Genomic DNA, 17,413 nt, shown 5'->3' with positions numbered 1-17,413 from the left:
TGCATTTCTGGTTTTACCAAAAAACAAATTACAAACAATTATTCAATAAACATAAACGAAATCAAACATATACTTCCTAAGTTTTTTCAAAATAACCCAGTGCAAATTTTTTTAGGAATAAAAATGTTCTCATAAACCTTTTTCACATACAAGTTTTATATTGAAAATAGGGATGATTTCATTCAGGGTTATTTTGGTGAATATAAAACATACCTTCTAATGTAACGGCAATCTTTACATTTAAAAATGTTCAATCATCAATTGATGATGTATGCAATTTTTGTCAACTAATTAACAGCGACCTAATATTATAAGGGGTGTACTTGTAATAGTATCAAAACCTTCAGCGGAACTAACTTCTCAGTCAAAGGTTTCAGAAACTTTTTGTTTAGTTAAATTTTTGTCAACTTGATTTAAGTAACCAAAAGAAAGTTGCTGTCAGACTTTGGTCCCTGAAACCATGCGGTAACTTCTGAGATCGATCACGAAGGTAATTTTTTCTAAGATGCGTTTCGTTTGAAGGAAAAAGTAGTGACAAGAAAACCTTTATAAATTTTTTATACGTTTTCTTACCTTTGGATTTGACCCCATCCAAGATCAATTTGGACAGATTGGACAGACCAACAAGATATATTGGATTGGACTAATCTGATCCAAAATATTTATTAAAGATTGGATTGGACCTTGTCCATTCATAACAAATTTATATTGGATTGGGTTGGATTAAGCCAATATTTGGTCTATTAATAATTTACTATAAGATAAGAATATATGTGTCAATAAACCAGGTTTGGATTGAAACCAATCTAAATCAAAATGAATTTGAACAGATTGAATGATCTGAATATTGAATTGGACCAATCTAAATTGATCCAAAACAATCATTGGATTGGATTGGACCTAATCCATTTATAATGGACTCACATTGGACTGGATCAGATTGGACCAAATCCAGTCCAATTGACACCCCTACCTCTTGCCCTTCCTTTCCCTACCTTAATTTTTCTTAAAACCAAACAGGTGGCATGCTAACTTGTCAGCTACCTTGAAAACTTAGAAGTCTCCTTTACAATAACGTGGTGAGTGGTGACAGAGTATGATGGCACAGATTTTTTCTAAAGCGAGGAAAATATCAATCCGACATTTTTATTTTTTTAATGTTCGTGAACTGTAATCCCATGGGCAGAGTGCCTTTGATACCCACCGTTTATAGAGCATTATCTCCATGTTTAAGGGGGGCAAAGTGGAGTAATATTGGGCCCCACCGGAAGTCTAAGCCCAACTCAGACCCCATGCCAAAATATAAGCCTGGGTTGGACTGGGCCTGGTTTCAAGCCTACATCAAAGCGTTAGATCGGATCATGATTCTGGTCCAATTTTAATTCAAAACCCAGTTTTTGTTTGAAAATCATTGACTTATTCAACAATTCATTGAACCATTGACTTGCTTTCGGTGGGTCATGAATTACAGATAATGAGAATCAATGAAGCATCAATGATTCCGTATCATGGTAACATTACACTTTTAGCTCAGAATCTATCCATTCTATTTTGGTCTCTTGCTACTGTTTTCTTTGCACATTTTACAAATTCGCACAATTCAATTCTTTGAATTTTTCAGCTCAAATTCATACATATATAGCATGAGTCAAACTTAGAGACCTTGTGGCTATTATAGAGCTGTTCAAAGAGATTAAACCAGTCTAGAAAATGTTTAGAACTTGTTCCCAACGATGTTGATGGCCAGAAGGAAAAAGAATCGTTAAGACTTCAAATGGTTAAAAATATCCTTGTCCTATCAAGAGTAAGTAGTAGACTACTATTTGCATGAAATAGAGTTCAAATCAACACCCCATAAAACTGCCCCCCACAACATCCCACAGCACATCCCCGTCGTGTATTGGGAACATCTCCTGATGACGACATCATCATTCCTAGTATTATCATTGGGAGATGTTCTCAATACACAGAGGGGATGTTCTGTAGGATATTGTGGGGGTCTGATTCAGTCTCCATGAAATAACCTTTTATCTTTGGTAGTTGATTAATATCTCATAGTAATTGACCACTTGATGCAACTTATTCTTGTTTGATAGACAGACAAATATCACCATTTCATTAGTCAATTACTAACTAGAGCTAGTGCGATACCAGGATCAATTGTCATAGGTAATCAACTATTCAAACTTAGAAAACTTAAGTAGGTGATTCCTTAAGCTTCTGCACTTAGAATTTTAATCATTAATGTTCAACTCCTAAAGAAATAAGACAAATTTGAAACTCTGGAGCTTGAAGTCTTCTTCATGTTCATGGTAACTTTTTCTTGGAGAGAGTTTAATCCATCATTTAAGACAGTTGATTCTTTATGTCGCAGATCATTATTGTTTATATTAAGTCTTCCATATACATCTAAAGGAACCATCAAATGCAGCTGCACACTTGTCTATACAGCATCAGTACTTTTCGTGAATTTGTTATCATCAAAACACATAGAATAAACAATCTCCCCCATTGATAGAAAAATTATAACATCGATAGGCTCATATAGAGAGTATAGGTCTAACTCCACCTTTCCACTATGCTACATAAAAATATAAATGCAAAGAATAGGGGCATGATTAATAGTCTTTTAACCTTCCCTGTATTTAATTATATAATTGATGCATATATTTTATCATGTATGTATAACTTTTGGGTCAACCTTAGAGGTTGCTTAGCCTGGGCCTGCCCACATTATGTGTGGGCTTGGTGTAGATCTAAGTTGGGCTTAGCCCAAAAGAAAATAGGTACATGAGCCTAGAAATTTGTAAGACAGCCTGGTTGGTCTAAGTCATAATGATCATCCCTAAGGAGAAGGAGTCTTATGACATTTTCAATTGAGTCACCATTATTTTTATATTGAACGCAAATGGTTTTTTATTACTGGCAATAGCTTTTTGCTTTTCATTATGCATTTTAATATTCCTATTAATATTAGTTACTTTAAAATGGAAATCAAATGTATTTTAATTTTTAATTTAAGAACTACTATTTTTTATTAACATCTTCATTTTTAATAAATGTTAGATGATCTTGCTAAAGTTTAACATTATTTTCATTAACTTTAATAATTTTTACTAGTTTTAGTTATTAGATTTAAATTATAATTTTATGACAAACAACCAATTAAATGGAATTTGAATATCAAAAAAAAAATAGGAATATAAAGGAAAGTAATGCTCTCTCTCTCTCTCCCCTAGCAAAACTCCATGACGATGACAACTCTTGGCATCCAAACCGTTGGAATGTCAACAATTGGTGGGTCTCATGATTGCCTATTTCTATAATATGACGTGGATTAAAAATTCAAACATTTAAAAAAAAAAGGAGAAAAAACACTGTTGTTTTAGTGTGTCTGTTGTTTTAGTGGGCTTTGTTCATGAAAATGTGAAATTGAAGAAAAAATCACCCCTTGTGTCCAATTCAAGCAATATGTTTGGATGATTTAACTATTTATAATATTATTTATTAACTAAACTTTAAACTTTTGTTTGTTTATGGGCTAGGTTGGGCTTGAAGTATTAGGCCCAAGCTTAGCCCTAAAATTTGTGGGCTTGATGTATTATGCCCAGGCCTAGGTTGGGCTAAAATCATGACCCCTAAGTAAAGTGTGTTTTGGTCTATATTATTCATTTTTTAAAGAAAAAAAAGAACAAAGAGTCTGAGGACCGAAATTAGGCTAGAAGCCTTTTGGAGTCTCCACTCACCATGAACTCAAGTTGGTGAATCCCTAAAAATTGTATAATTTCCTTTTGAGATTTCATTGTGACTCCAAATATCTGATCTACTCAAAGCCAGACTCTAGGATTCTTGGCCTGAAAGAGGGAAGTGGTGAGGCACCCCTCTCTCGTACTTGATGAACCCTTAACAACATGACTTACCTCTTGCACAAAAAGATATGAGAATGGAGTGAAGCCAAATCTCCATGAGAACTTACATTCGAAAAAGAAAAGAAATCGTAAATCATAGAAATGCTTCAGGTTGGAATCCATCAAAGTCGGTGATACTGGGGTTTCACCCCTCACACCTCTCTTGGAACCAACTCCTACTTGAGATGAGAAAGAGAGGTTGAAGCTTAGATCTGCTTAAGCTCTCTCCTCTTCAGACTGAGGTCCAATGAATGGGGTGATACTGGGGTCCATTGGGTAGAGGCTTATATTTTGGGGATTCAAGGATCATAGGCTCTTAATTAGTAAGAGGAGTGGACAAAGAATCTTGCTTTGATCGAGAGGAAAAAGAAGGTATTTTAAGGCAAATTTTGATAGACAAGGGTTTTAGGGTACCTAGAGTCTTCTAATAATGCTCGATTGGCTAAATGAAGTGTCCATATGGGTAATTTACAACTTAGGGGGGTGATGTGCTCAATTTTGGGTGCTGACAAAGAGTCACTAAATTTATTCAATTTAATGGCGTAATTGAGATGAGAGAGAGGGAGAATTAGTAGAATGAGTTAGTGACAACCCACAAGATCCTTGTAATCTCTTACTTATATTGATTCCTATTTTTTTGTCTATTCCATTATTCTCCATAGGTTATGTTTGGTTTCATAGAAAATAAGAGAGATAGAAAATTGAGGGAATAAATGAGTATAAGTTTTCTAATTGAATACAGACCACATAAATAGTTTCATGGTTCTCCCTAATTTTCACCTTAATTTAAAATTTGACTAAGGTGGCATTCAATAGCACTGAATAGACATCTAAATTCTAGAAATACCTCTGAAAATTTTAGAGGTTGAGCTACCGTCGAGCACGTTCGGAGGTAGTGGAAGAAATTTATTTCTCATCAATACTGTTATCTGTTTATTTGAATTAGGAGTCTCTGTTTATCTGTTTATCTTCTTTGTAGTATCTTCTTATCCTTGTAAACGTAGGAGACTCGACTCGACTGTATATATATCAGCATTCGGCATTCTCAATGATATACAGAACAAGAAAGGAGAAACCAGAAAAGCTCTGGTTTTACATGGTATCAGAGCCTTGAAACAGGAGCAAGAGGTTTGTATTCCAAGACCTCTGGAGATCAGCGGCGGCAGCAACAATTGTTCGGCGCCGGCAAAGGACCAGTGATCAGCGGCGACTCTCTGTCTCGTTTCGTCGAGGTCGCCTGCACCTGTGGTTTCTGAAGTCTCGTTCGTTGAACAGCGGCGGCACTGTGCTTTTCACGGTTTCTGAAGTATCACTGTTCATCGTCTCCTTCGTTGAACAGCGGCGACACTTGTAAAACGAACCAATGATCAGCGGCGGCAAAGGACCAAGTGATCAGCAGCGACAGTCCTTCTCGTTTCATCAAGGTCGCCTGCACCCGAGGTTTCTGAAGTCTCCTTCGTTGAACAGCGGCGGCACTGTGCTTTTCACGATTTCTGAAGTATCACTGTTCATCGTCTCCTTCGTTGAATAGCGGCGACACTTGTAAAACGGACCAGTGATCAGTGGCGGCAAAGGATCAAGTGATCAGCAGCGACAGTCCTTCTCGTTTCGTCGAGGTCGCCTGCACCCAAGGTTTCTGAAGTCTCCTTCGTTAAATAGCGGCGGCACTGTGTTTTTCACGGTTTCTGAAGTATCACTGTTCATCTCCTGCGTTGAACAGCGGCAGCACTTGTAAAACGGACCAGTGATCAGCGGCGGCAAAGGACCAAGTGATCAACAGCGACAGTCCGAGGTCACCTGCACCCGTGGTTTCTGAAGTCTCCTTCGTTGAACAGCGGCGGCACTGTGCTTTTCACAGACCAGATCAGTTCGGCACTGTGGTTTTTTTTTTTCGCAGAGCTCTTCCGGCGATTCAACGTTCTGCGGCAGTTTTTTTGAGCCATCCAGAGATTGGCTCTTTGTCTTCTGTGGCACCAATACAATAGTCGGCATGGCTGAAAACAGAGACAAGGAGCAGGGCGGCAGTCAATGTCCAAGGAACATGATCTCACCCTACCTTCTATCGACCAATGACAATCTAGGGAGCATTATCACACAGATCCAGCTTAGAGGTGACAACTATGATGAATGGGCTCAAGCGATAAGAACGGCGCTGCGAGCCAAGAAGAAATTTGGCTTCATCGATGGATCGGTGAAACAACCTTCGGAGGATTCAGTGGAATTGGAAGATTGGTGGATGGTGAATTCCATGCTTGTGTCATGGATTTGGAATACGATCAAACCAAATTTACGTTCAACCGTAATGTACACTGAGATTGCGAAGACACTCTGGGATGACATAAAGGAGCGATTTTCTGTTAGTAATGGACCACGAGTTCAACAATTCAAATCCGAACTGGCGAATTGCAAACAAAGAGGTATGACGATTTTGAATTACTATGGCAAAATCAAGATGATATGGGAGGAATTGGAAAATTATGAGCAATATCCTAGCTGTCAATGTGGCAAGTGCAGCTGCGACATAAGCAGGGCGTGGGATAAGAAGCGAGATGAAGAGAAACTTCATCAATTTTTGATGGGGCAAGATGACACGGTCTATGGAGGTGTGCGTTCGCATATACTGAGTATGGAACCCTTGCCAAGTTTGAATCGAGCCTATGCCATAGTGATTCAAAAGGAGCAAGTTCAGACTATGACGCGCACAAAGGAAGAGAAAGCTGAAGTTGTGGCCTTCGCAGCCCACGCAGGAAAGAGGCAAAGCGAAAGCAGAGACAAGAACACAGTATGTACTCACTGCAACAAGACAGGCCATGATGCAGAGTCTTGTTTCCAACTGATCGGCTACCCTGAATGGTGAGATGATCGGCCAAAAAATAATGCCCATGGAACAGGCCGAGGGCGTGGTGGACAGAAACAACGAACAGGGGCAGGAGGAAAAGGTCATGACAGCCAAGTTAAGGCCAATACAGCCAAAGCCTCTGTGCAAGGCAATACGTCTCAAAGAGAATCAATCGATGCAGCCAAGATTGGGTTAAATGGACTGAGTAGTGAGTAGTGGAACATGTTGCTCAACCTTTTGAACACATAGAAAGAAGGGAGTCAACGACTAAGTGATAAGTAAAAATTGTCAGAATGGATAATAGACACAAAGGCCTCTCATCATATGACAGGAAGCCTCGAGTTGATGAGAGACATAAAGAATATCATTCCGTGCTCTATCGGGCTACCAGACGAGAAAGCGGCAATAGTAGAAAAAGAAAGCACAATTGCACTAAACGATCACCTGAAACTGACTAGTGTTTTATATGTGCCTAGTTTGAATTACAATTTACTTTTTGTATCTCAATTAATTGAGGAATCGAATTGTATCGTCCAGTTCACTAACAAATTTTGTGTGATACAGGACCGCACTATGAGGATGCTGATTGGAGTGGGTGAGCAGCGAGAGGGACTCTATTATTTCTGTTAGACAGTTTTGTATGCCCTTAGCTTCAATCAGAATGATGTACTTTATGAGTTTATTGTAAAGGAATAAAAGTGCATATTTGATTCATGTTCCCTTGGTATGTTTCTGTGTAATACCCTTAAACAGGACACTTAATGAGACTCGTGTTAGTTTAGAATGTTCACAGCCAGTGGATCGGTCTGGGGAGACCTATCCTGACAAGGCTGACACTGTGGTGCCACCAAGTCGGTTGGGGTGGCCTGTCTCAGCTACCAGGGTGAGACCCTAGGCACATACAGTGTAGGATTAATTGAATCTATGAACTAGACCAGATTTCCAGTATTGCCCTACACCTTGGAGATTGATGGGCAAAACTGGAAAGTTACACTCGACCCCTTGACTCGATTATGATACTGCACTAGGTGTTGGATTGGGCTGTCTTTGATGTACCAATCAGTGAGATCCTTAGCGGGGGTCAAAACCTGGGTATGTTGGGACAGTCCGAAAATTCATCTGAGTGGGTGATCATAGTGACAGGATCAGCCCCTATGTCGGACAAAGGTAATGATCGGGGATGCACTCTCACTGATGGAAACCAAGACTGTCGGCAGCCGATTTCAACAGTTGAGATTTGTTTTGCAAAGTATATTTTATATGAGATATAAAAGTATATATATTATGGTTTCTAAAATGTTTGCAAGAAGGTTTTAATTCCTAGGATCCCTATAAGTAGAGAGTGCAACACTGTTCCTTGCAGCCAAGGGAGAGGTCCTCTCTTGTCGGGCAGTGTATGATCATTATGGGCTGAGAGGTTAAGTGTAAGACCATTGAGGATAATACCTGATGGGCTAATCTTGCATCTGCCCACAGTCCCTGGGTGTTACAAGGTGGCTTGCCCCAAGGACCACTTAGGGTAAATGTTGGGCCAATAAAGCCCATTTGATGGGTTTTAGGGGGTGCACTGTCCTTAACAGTGTATTCGGCCAGGCCTTGTAACAAAGGCTGGGCCGAACCCATGTGGCTGATGTGTAGATCAATGCTTGGGTCCCACGCCATACAAGGAAGCCCAACTGGGCAGCAGTTAGGAAGGTTAAGTGAGTACATAAGCTTAATGGGCCTAAAGCCCATTTCGAACTGGGCTATTTATTTAGTTAATAATGGGGCGAATTCTGAGATGGATTAGCAGATAGGATAGGGTCTTGACCCTATCCACTCAGAGAGTCCAGATCTAAATGTGATTCAGATCTAGAAACCTCCTAATGAGATTAGGAGAAAGGTAATCTAAATCTGGAGATAGGATAAGGGTTTATCTTTATCACCTAAAGAGAGGGTTGATCCAAATATTATTTGGATAAGCAGTTTCTAATGTGATTAGGAGCTGATCCTTTAGGTTAACAAAAGAAGGAGGGGGCGGCAGCCTTTAGATGAATGAGATATTCATATCCTCTTCAGTGCTGAAATCAAGAAGGAAGAATTAAGCATCCCTACAAAATTCTTTATTGCCGCTTCCCTGTTCTTGCCGCCCTGTTTTGCCAGTTCGATCTCCACTTGTGGGAGAAGTCAAGATTTGATCTTGACATCAGTTCTTGGAGGAAGAATTGATAGGAAGTTGTGCTCACGTGCCATCCTGTTGTTTCTTGTGAAGGATAGAGTTCTTGGAGAAGAACGCTACTGATTCTGCTCCATCCTGCACTACGCCATTTTCAGTGGGAGCAGTCTTTGGATCCTTCCTTGGGCGTGAACACCTTCGTTGGGGGATACCGTTTCTCCATATCAAGTATAATCCTCTCCTACTCCTTTTGGTTCAGATCTGGTTCAGTTTATGGTTCAAGAATGATCATTGAAAATATGATTTTCTAAATAGGGAATGCGATTCCTAGTTGAAGGGAGAGAAAAATTTTTGAAATTCGCCCCCTTATTCCGCAATCTTTGGGCGTCCATACAATGGATCTCTTATCCCTTCAGTGGTATCAGAGCCATGGTTCAAATTTTGAACCAATTTGTTTCAGATCTGAACCTGCACAAATGGGCAGAAGGTGTTCTACCCGATTTGCGCAGATAAGGGTTTTGGGAAATTTGTTCCCAAAATTAATGGGCGAATAATTAGAAATTAATTTTACATAAATCTGATTATTATTTAGAATTGTTCTGTATGATTTTCTTGATTTATGGGCTGTTCGTACAAGAGGAGATCGAATTCTTAGTTTGCGCAGGGAACCTGCGATTTTGTAGTTTTTGAATTATTTTGTTACATTTGGTCTGTAAATAATTTTTTTTATTTTCTAGACTCAATGTATAGGTATTCGATCTGATGTAATTATTAATAGAAATAGGATTTCTATTTATTTTATTTTGGAGCGAAGATGAAGGCGCAGAAAAGGAGATTTCGCAGATGGGAGAACTGCAATCTGCGATTTGGAGTTTGTGAAACTGCAAACTCTGATCTAACCTCTGTTTTGCAGGGTGGATTGTGCGAACAGCCCTGATTGACTAATTCTTGATTTTCTTTTATCAGTATTTAATTTCAGATTATTTTCTTGAATTAAAGATTTAATTAAAGATCAAACCCTAGACCCATTCGAACCAAGATTGATTCAAACTATTTGGACCGAATCTAGGGTTTAATCAAGGCTGAAAGTCAGCCCTAATTTTTCCCACTAATGGGCCTGAGGATTGATGTTTAATTAAATGATTAATTCGGCCCAACCTGCAAAGGCCCAGTTTTAAAAGGTTAAAACTGCTAAAAGCCCACTTAACATTTAAAGCTATATGGGCTAAACCATTCGACCCATATACCTAGATAATATTAATGGTTAATATTATGGATTTAAAATGGGCTTCAAATGTGCCTTACAGATGATTAATTGATTGGATCAATTTATCCCTGCATGTGATGTATGAATGTGTGATGTGTTACGTACATGGGCCATAAGCACTTGGCCCATGCTTAATCTACAGTGGCTCTTGCGCACACCATGGCTGAATGCACATCATTGCCATGGTGTCCTTTTTGGTCATTGGATGACCTCCCTCAGTGGTGGGCCCCACACCTCATCAAGAGGTTACGTGCGGAACCCTAGCCGTTTTAGGCCCACCGAAATCTGGCTTTATGAAAGTCAGTGGGAGCCACTTTGGTTTGACCTAAAATTAGAACTAGGGCGTAATTAACTGTTCCCTCCAGCTAATATGAGTGCATGTGATAGGGAGATTCATATGATGAACTCTCTAAAGGCCTTCCATCATTAGCATGAGGTTGGGTCCTTCAGTAATGAGGAAACGCACCAGAAAATGGGCTATCCATTTGCTGTTGGGCTTGTCTAAATGTTTCATAAGATGATAGGGGCATCATAGACCGATGTGGGAGGGGCTTCACCAGAAAATGGGAACTCTCTCACGGTACCTTGGCGTTCACGAATATGATGGGTAAACACTCATTGGACAAAAAGGTTTACCTAAAAACAGCTCTGAACCTTGTCTGACAGAGGCCAAAGGGAAAACTCATATGATGAGTGGATATGATCCTTCACAGAAAGGTGGTGGGGTTTTGCAGTAGAAACAGTTGGCTCCACGCACCCTATGTGATTTCCCACATTTCCATAGACGACTCGTAGTCTCCGTCACTGAGAAAGGAGGGAAATCTCAGAGATGTGTAAATGGAAATGGAACGTAGATTAAAATCAATATCTATGAAATGAACATGAATTAAATTAGGTTGTGGACTGACGTTTGCTCTTTTATCAGAAAATGGCAAACGGATCATTTGCGAAATTGCTTGATGACAACAAGTTGAAGGGCTCAAACTATGCCGACTGGTACAAGAACCTTATGCTGGTCCTAGCTTCTGAAAAGCTAGACAAAGTGGCAAAGAATCCTGCCCTGGAGCGTCCGGGTGATAGAGCTTCTGAGGCCCGAAGGAGAGACTATCAGGAATGGGAGGAGAAAAACTCCCTTTCCCGGTGTTACATCATTTCCTCCTTGGACAACCCAATACAGAGGCAGTTCGATCAGATCAAACTTGCCAAGGACATATTGGACAGTCTCAGGACAATGTATGAAGAGCAGAGTCGTTCTACTCGACAAAAGGTCTTGAAATAGTTCATGACCGCACAAATGTCCAAGGGCCAACAAGTTCACAATCATTGTCTTCGAATGATGGGTTACATCAATGAACTGGAGGCTCTTGGATCCGGGCTGGACCTTGCAACCTAGATAGATGCTATCCTTAATTCTTTGCCTCCTTCCTTTAATCCGTTCATTATGAACTATAACATGAACAAGCTGAATGTTAGCTTGCAAGAGCTCAGCAATATGTTGCAAAGAGTTGAAGAACTGATTAGAAAGGATGAGCCTGTAGCTATGCTTGTTGAATCTAGCAAGACAAGCAAGAGAAAGAGGAAGGCAAAGAAGCCTCGAAAGAAAGCCACTAAGGGCAAGAAGTAGAAGAAAGACAAAGCAATGGATGCCTGTCACTTTTGCAAGAAGACCGGCCACTGGAAAAGGAACTGTCCTGCCTACCTGGAATCCAAGAAAGGTAATTTCGAAACTTGTGTTATAGAAACCAATTTATTGATAGCTTCTGCATCCTGGTGTATTGACTCTAGGGCTTCAACTCATGCATATAACTCACTGCAGGGATTCAAGGTAAGCAGAAGGTTGAGTGAAGGAGAAGTCACACTCTACTTGGGGATTAATGCAACTGTTGCAGCCGCGGCCATAGGAACCGTGGAGTTATTTTTTAGAGAATGAACAATTGTACTGAAAGATTGTCTTTATGTGCAAAATTTAAGGAGAAATTTGATTTCTGTTTCAAAACTGTGTGCAGATGGTTATTCTATCTTCTTTAGTAATACGATTACTATTAAAAGAAATAACATATTCATCGCATATGGGGAATTGGAGAATGGTCTCTATGTTCTACATTCTTCTCTAGAAACTAACATAACCGAAACTACGTCGGCTGAAATCCCCAAGAAGAGAGCTCGTGATACAGTCAGTCCCACGTGTCTGTGGCATTACCGACTTGGCCACATCGGTGTTGACCGAGTCACAAGGTTGGTAAATGATGGTCCTTTGGATTTTCTAACTGTAGAAGATCTTCCCACCTGTGAGCCTTGCCTACAAGGCAAGATGATGAAACAACCATTTAACGGTAAGCCTGAAAGATGTACAAGCACACTTGACCTAATACATACTGATGTATGTGGTCCCCTGAGTGTTAGGACATGGAACCAACACGTGTATTTCATCACCTTCACAGATGATTTTTCACGATATGGTTACGTGTACCTAATGAGACACAAGTCTGAATCCTTTGAAAAGTTCAAAGAGTTTAGACAAGAGGTCGAGAAACAGTTAGGGAGAGAAATTAAAGCCCTTCGATCAGATCGAGGTGGCGAGTATCTCTCTAACGAATTCAGGGACAACTTAAAGGACAATGGGATAGTATCATAATTAACTCCTCCTACTACACCACACTTAACGGTGTTTCAGAGAGTAGGAATAGGACCTTGTTGGATATGGTCTGGTCGCTTCTCATACACTCAGAGTTACCCACATCCTTTTAGGGTTACACATTAGAGACTACGATCTACGTGCTGAATCGGGTTCCAACCAAATCGGTTCCGAGTACTCCATATGAACTTTGGACCGGAAAGAAACCAAGTGTCAGACACTTGAAGATTTGGGGTTGTCCAGCACACGTCAAAAGAACGAGTGCAGACAAGTTGGAATCCAAAACCAGTCGTTACCTATTTGTAGGTTACCCAAAAGGCTTTGTAGGTTACCTATTCTATCACCCAAGTGAGCCGAAAGTGTTCTATAGTCGAAATGCACAATTCTTGGAAACCGATTATATCCTAGACACCCATCGTCAGGTAGTTGTTCTTGATGAGGAGAGCTCAGGAGCAGTGGGAGATGTCCCACAAGTTCCAGGTAGTGACCAACCTAGAAGATCCACTCGGGTATCCAGGCCACCAGTCCATTATGGTTATGACCAAGATAGTTACCTGGTGGAAACCTTGACTAGTGAGGAGGATCCCGTGACTTACGCGGAAGCTATGTTGGACATAGAATCCTAGAAGTGGGTGAAGGCCATGAGAGCAAAGATGGACTCTAGTATATCTGCCCTCCGGGGTAAAAGCAATCGGTTGCAAATGGATTTACAAGAGGAAGAAGGGCTCCGATGGTGAGGTTGAGACCTTCAAAGCTCGTCTGGTGGCGAAAGGGTACACTCAGAAAGAGGGCATCGATTATGAGGAAACCTTTTCACCTGTGGCCATGCTTAAATCCATTAAGATCCTGCTAGCTGTAGCAGCATACCATGATTATGAGATTTGGCAAATGATTTTCAAAACTGCATTCCTGAATGGAGATCTTACTAAAGATATCTATATCCAGCAGCCGCAAGGCTTCATTGCTGCAGGTCAGGAAAACATGGTATTTAACTTAACAGATCCTTTTATGGACTTAAGCAAGCTTCTAGAAGTTGGAACATCCGTTTTGACTCTGCTGTCAAATCGTTTGACTTCGAGTAGAATCCGGATGAACCATGTGTCTACAGGAAGTACAGTGGAGATAAGGTTACCTTCTTGGTTCTGTATGTAGATGACATTCTACTCATTGTGAATGATGTAGGAATGTTAACTACGGTCAAAGTATGGCTATCACAGCAATTCTCCATGAAAGATCTTGGAGAAGCCTCCTATATACTAGGTCTTTGACTCTATAGGGATAGATCGAAGCGAATAATAGGATTATCCCAATCTGCTTAAATTGACAAAATAGTCAAAAGATACAGCATGGAAAACTCCAAGAAAGGAAATGTTCCTTTCAGGCACGGAGTCACTCTCTCCAAGAAGTTGTCTCCCAAGACTTCTGAGGAGATTGATGGCATGAAAGACGTTCTCTATGCCTCTGCCGTAGGGAGCATCATGTATGCTATGCTGTGCACTCGTCCTGACATAGCTCAAGCAGTGAGTGTAGTAAGCAGATTTCAGGCCAACCCAGGGCAGGAGCATTGGACTGCTGTGAAAAACATACTTAAGTACCTTCGAAGGACAAAAGAGTTTTGTCTAGTATTCGACAGTAGCTCACTATAGATCCAAGGGTATACAGATGCCGATTTCCAGTCGGACCCAGATGATAGAAAATCTACATCTGGATATGTTTTCACAATAGGATCGTGTGCTGTTTGCTGGAAAAGCAGCAAACAGGGGTCCACTACAGACTCCACGACCGAGCCCGAGTACATTGCCGCAAGTGAGGCTGCCAAAGAAGCCGTGAGGATGAAGAAGTTCATTCACGAGTTGGGAGTAGTTCCATCCAGCACATCACCCATCCCATTGTTGTGTGACAACAATGGAGCCATTGCTCAGGCTAAAGAGCCACGAGCCCACTCGAAGTCGAAGCACATCGAGAGGAAGTACCACGTACTGCGGGAGATTGTTGGTAGAGGGGACATTCTGATTCAGAAGGTAGCGTCAGCGGAAAATGTAGCAGACTCATTGACAAAGCCACTATCACAGAAAGTGTTTGAGAAACACGTGGAAAGCATGGGACTTCAGCTAGTACCTGATTGGACCTAAGTGTAAGTGGGGGCTGTTAGACAGTTTTGTATGCCCTTAGCTTCAATCAGAATGATGTACTTTATGAGTTTATTGTAAATGAACAAAAGTGCATATTTGATTCATGTTCCCTTGGTATGTTTCTATGTAATACCCTTAAACTGGACACTTAATGAGACTCGTGTTAGTTTAGAATGTTTACAGCCAGTGAATCGGTCTGGGGAGACCTATCCTGACAAGGCTGACACTGTGGTGCCACCAAGTCGGTTGGGGTGGCCTGTCTCAGCTACCAGGGTGAGACCCTAGGCACATACAATGTAGGATTAATTGAATCTATGAACTGGACCAGATTTCCAATATTGCCCTGCACCTTGGAGATTGATGGGCAAAACTGGAAAGTTACACCTGACCCCTTGACTCGATTATGATACTGCATTAGGTATCGGATTGGGCTGTCTTTGATGTACCAATCAATGAGATCCTTAGCGGGGGTCAAAACCTGGGTATGTTGGGACAGTCCGAAAATTCATCTGAGTGGGTGATTATAGTGACAGGATCAGCCCCTTTGTCGGACAAAGGTAATGATCGGGGATGCACTCTCATTGATGGAAACCAAGACTGTCGGCAGCCGATTTCAACCGTTGAGATTTGTTTTGCAAAGTATATTTTATATGAGATATAAAAGTATATATATTATGGTTTCTAAAATGTTTGCAAGAAGGTTTTAATTCCTGGGATCCATATAAGTAGAGAGTGCAACACTGTTCCTTGCAGCCAAGGGAGAGGTCCTCTCTTGTCGGGCAGTGTATGATCATTATGGGCTGAGAGGTTAAGTGTAAGACCATTGAGGATAATACCTGATGGGCTAATCTTGCATCTGCCCACAGTCCCTGGGTGTTACAAGGTGGCTTGGCCCAAGGACCACTTAGGGTAAGTGTTGGGCCCATAGAGCCCATTTGATGGGTTTTAGGGGGTGCACTGTCCTTAACAGTGTATTCGGCCAGGCCTTGTAATAAAGGCTGGGCCGAACCCATGTGGCTGATGTGTAGATCAATGCTTGGGTCCCATGCCATACAAGGAAGTCCAACTGGGCAGCAGTTAGGAAGGTTAAGTGAGTACATAAGCTTAATGGGCCTAAAGCCCATTTCGAACTGGGCTATTTATTTAGTTAATAATGGGGCGAATTCTGAGATGGATTAGCAGATAGGATAGGGTCTTGACCCTATCCACTCAGAGAGTCCAGATCTGAATGTGATTCAGATCTAGAAACCTCCTAATGAGATTAGGAGAAAGGTAATCTAAATCTGGAGATAGGATAAGGGTTTATCCTTATCACCTAAGGAGAGGGCTGATCCAAATATGATTTGGATAAGCAGTTTCTAATGTGATTAGGAGCTGATCCTTTAGGTTAACAAAAGAAGGAGGGGGCGACAGCCCTTAGATGAATGAGATATTCATATCCTCTTCAGTGCTGAAATCAAGAAGGAAGAATTAAGCATCCCTGCAAAATTCTTTCTTGCCGCTTCCCTGTTCTTGCCGCCCTGTTTTGCCAGTTCGATCTCCACTTGTGGGAGAAGTCAAGATTTGATCTTGACATCAGTTCTTGGAGGAAGAATTGATAGGAAGCTGTGCTCACGTGCCATCCTGTTGTTTCTTGCGAATGACAGAGTTCTTGGAGAAGAACACTACTGATTCTGCTCCATCCTGCACTACGCCATCTTCAGTGGGAGCAGTTTTTGGATCCTTCCTTGGGCGTGAACACCTTCGTTGGGGGATACCGTTTCTCCATATCAAGTATAATCCTCTCCTACTCCTTTTGGTTCAGATCTGGTTCAGTTTATGGTTCAAGAATGATATTTGAAAATATGATTTTCTAAATAGGGAATGCGATTCCTAGTTGAAGGAAGGGAAAAATTTTTGAAATTCGCCCCCTTATTTCGCAATCTTTGGGCGTCCATATGATGGATCTCTTATCCCTTCAGTGGTATCAGAGCCATGGTTCAAATCTTGAACCAATTTTTTTTAGATCTGAACTTGCGCAAATGGGCAGAAGGTGTTCTACCCGATTTGCGCAGATATGGGTTTTGGGAAATTTGTTCCCAAAATTAATGGGCGAATAATTAGAAATTAATTTTACATAAATCTGATTATTATTTAGAATTGTTTTTTATGATTTTTTGATTGATGGGCTGTTCGTACAAGAGGAGATCGAATTCTTGGTTTGCGCAGGGAACCTGCGATTTTGCAGTTTTTGAATTATATTATTACATTTGGTCTGTAAATAATTTTTTTTTTTATTTTCTAGACTCAATGTATAGGTATTCGATCTGATGTAATTATTAATAGAAATAGGATTTCTATTTATTTTATTTTGGATCGAAGATGGCGGCGCGGAAAAGAAGATTTCGTAGAAAAGGAGATTTCGCAGATGGGAGAACTGCAATCTGCTATTTGTAGTTTGTGAAACTGCAAACTGTTATCTAACCTCTGTTTTGCAG

General features: G+C 40.7%; 1 protein-coding gene across 1 annotated transcript; it reads left to right on the top strand.

Annotated features, from left to right (window-relative positions):
• Positions 1–5,898: 5,898 nt before the first annotated feature.
• Positions 5,899–6,765, top strand: LOC148802552 (uncharacterized). The gene has a single exon (XM_088897926.1). It carries the CDS (start codon positions 5,899–5,901, stop codon positions 6,763–6,765), a length of 867 nt encoding a protein of 288 aa, XP_088754052.1.
• Positions 6,766–17,413: the final 10,648 nt, after the last annotated feature.

The sequence above is a fragment of the Nelumbo nucifera genome, chromosome 2 (assembly GCF_055504915.1).
Source record: "Nelumbo nucifera cultivar China Antique chromosome 2, China Antique-T2T, whole genome shotgun sequence".
Lineage (NCBI taxonomy): Eukaryota > Viridiplantae > Streptophyta > Magnoliopsida > Proteales > Nelumbonaceae > Nelumbo > Nelumbo nucifera.
The sequence above is the reverse complement of the archived record's forward strand: the minus strand, read 5'-3'. Positions and strand labels throughout refer to the sequence as shown.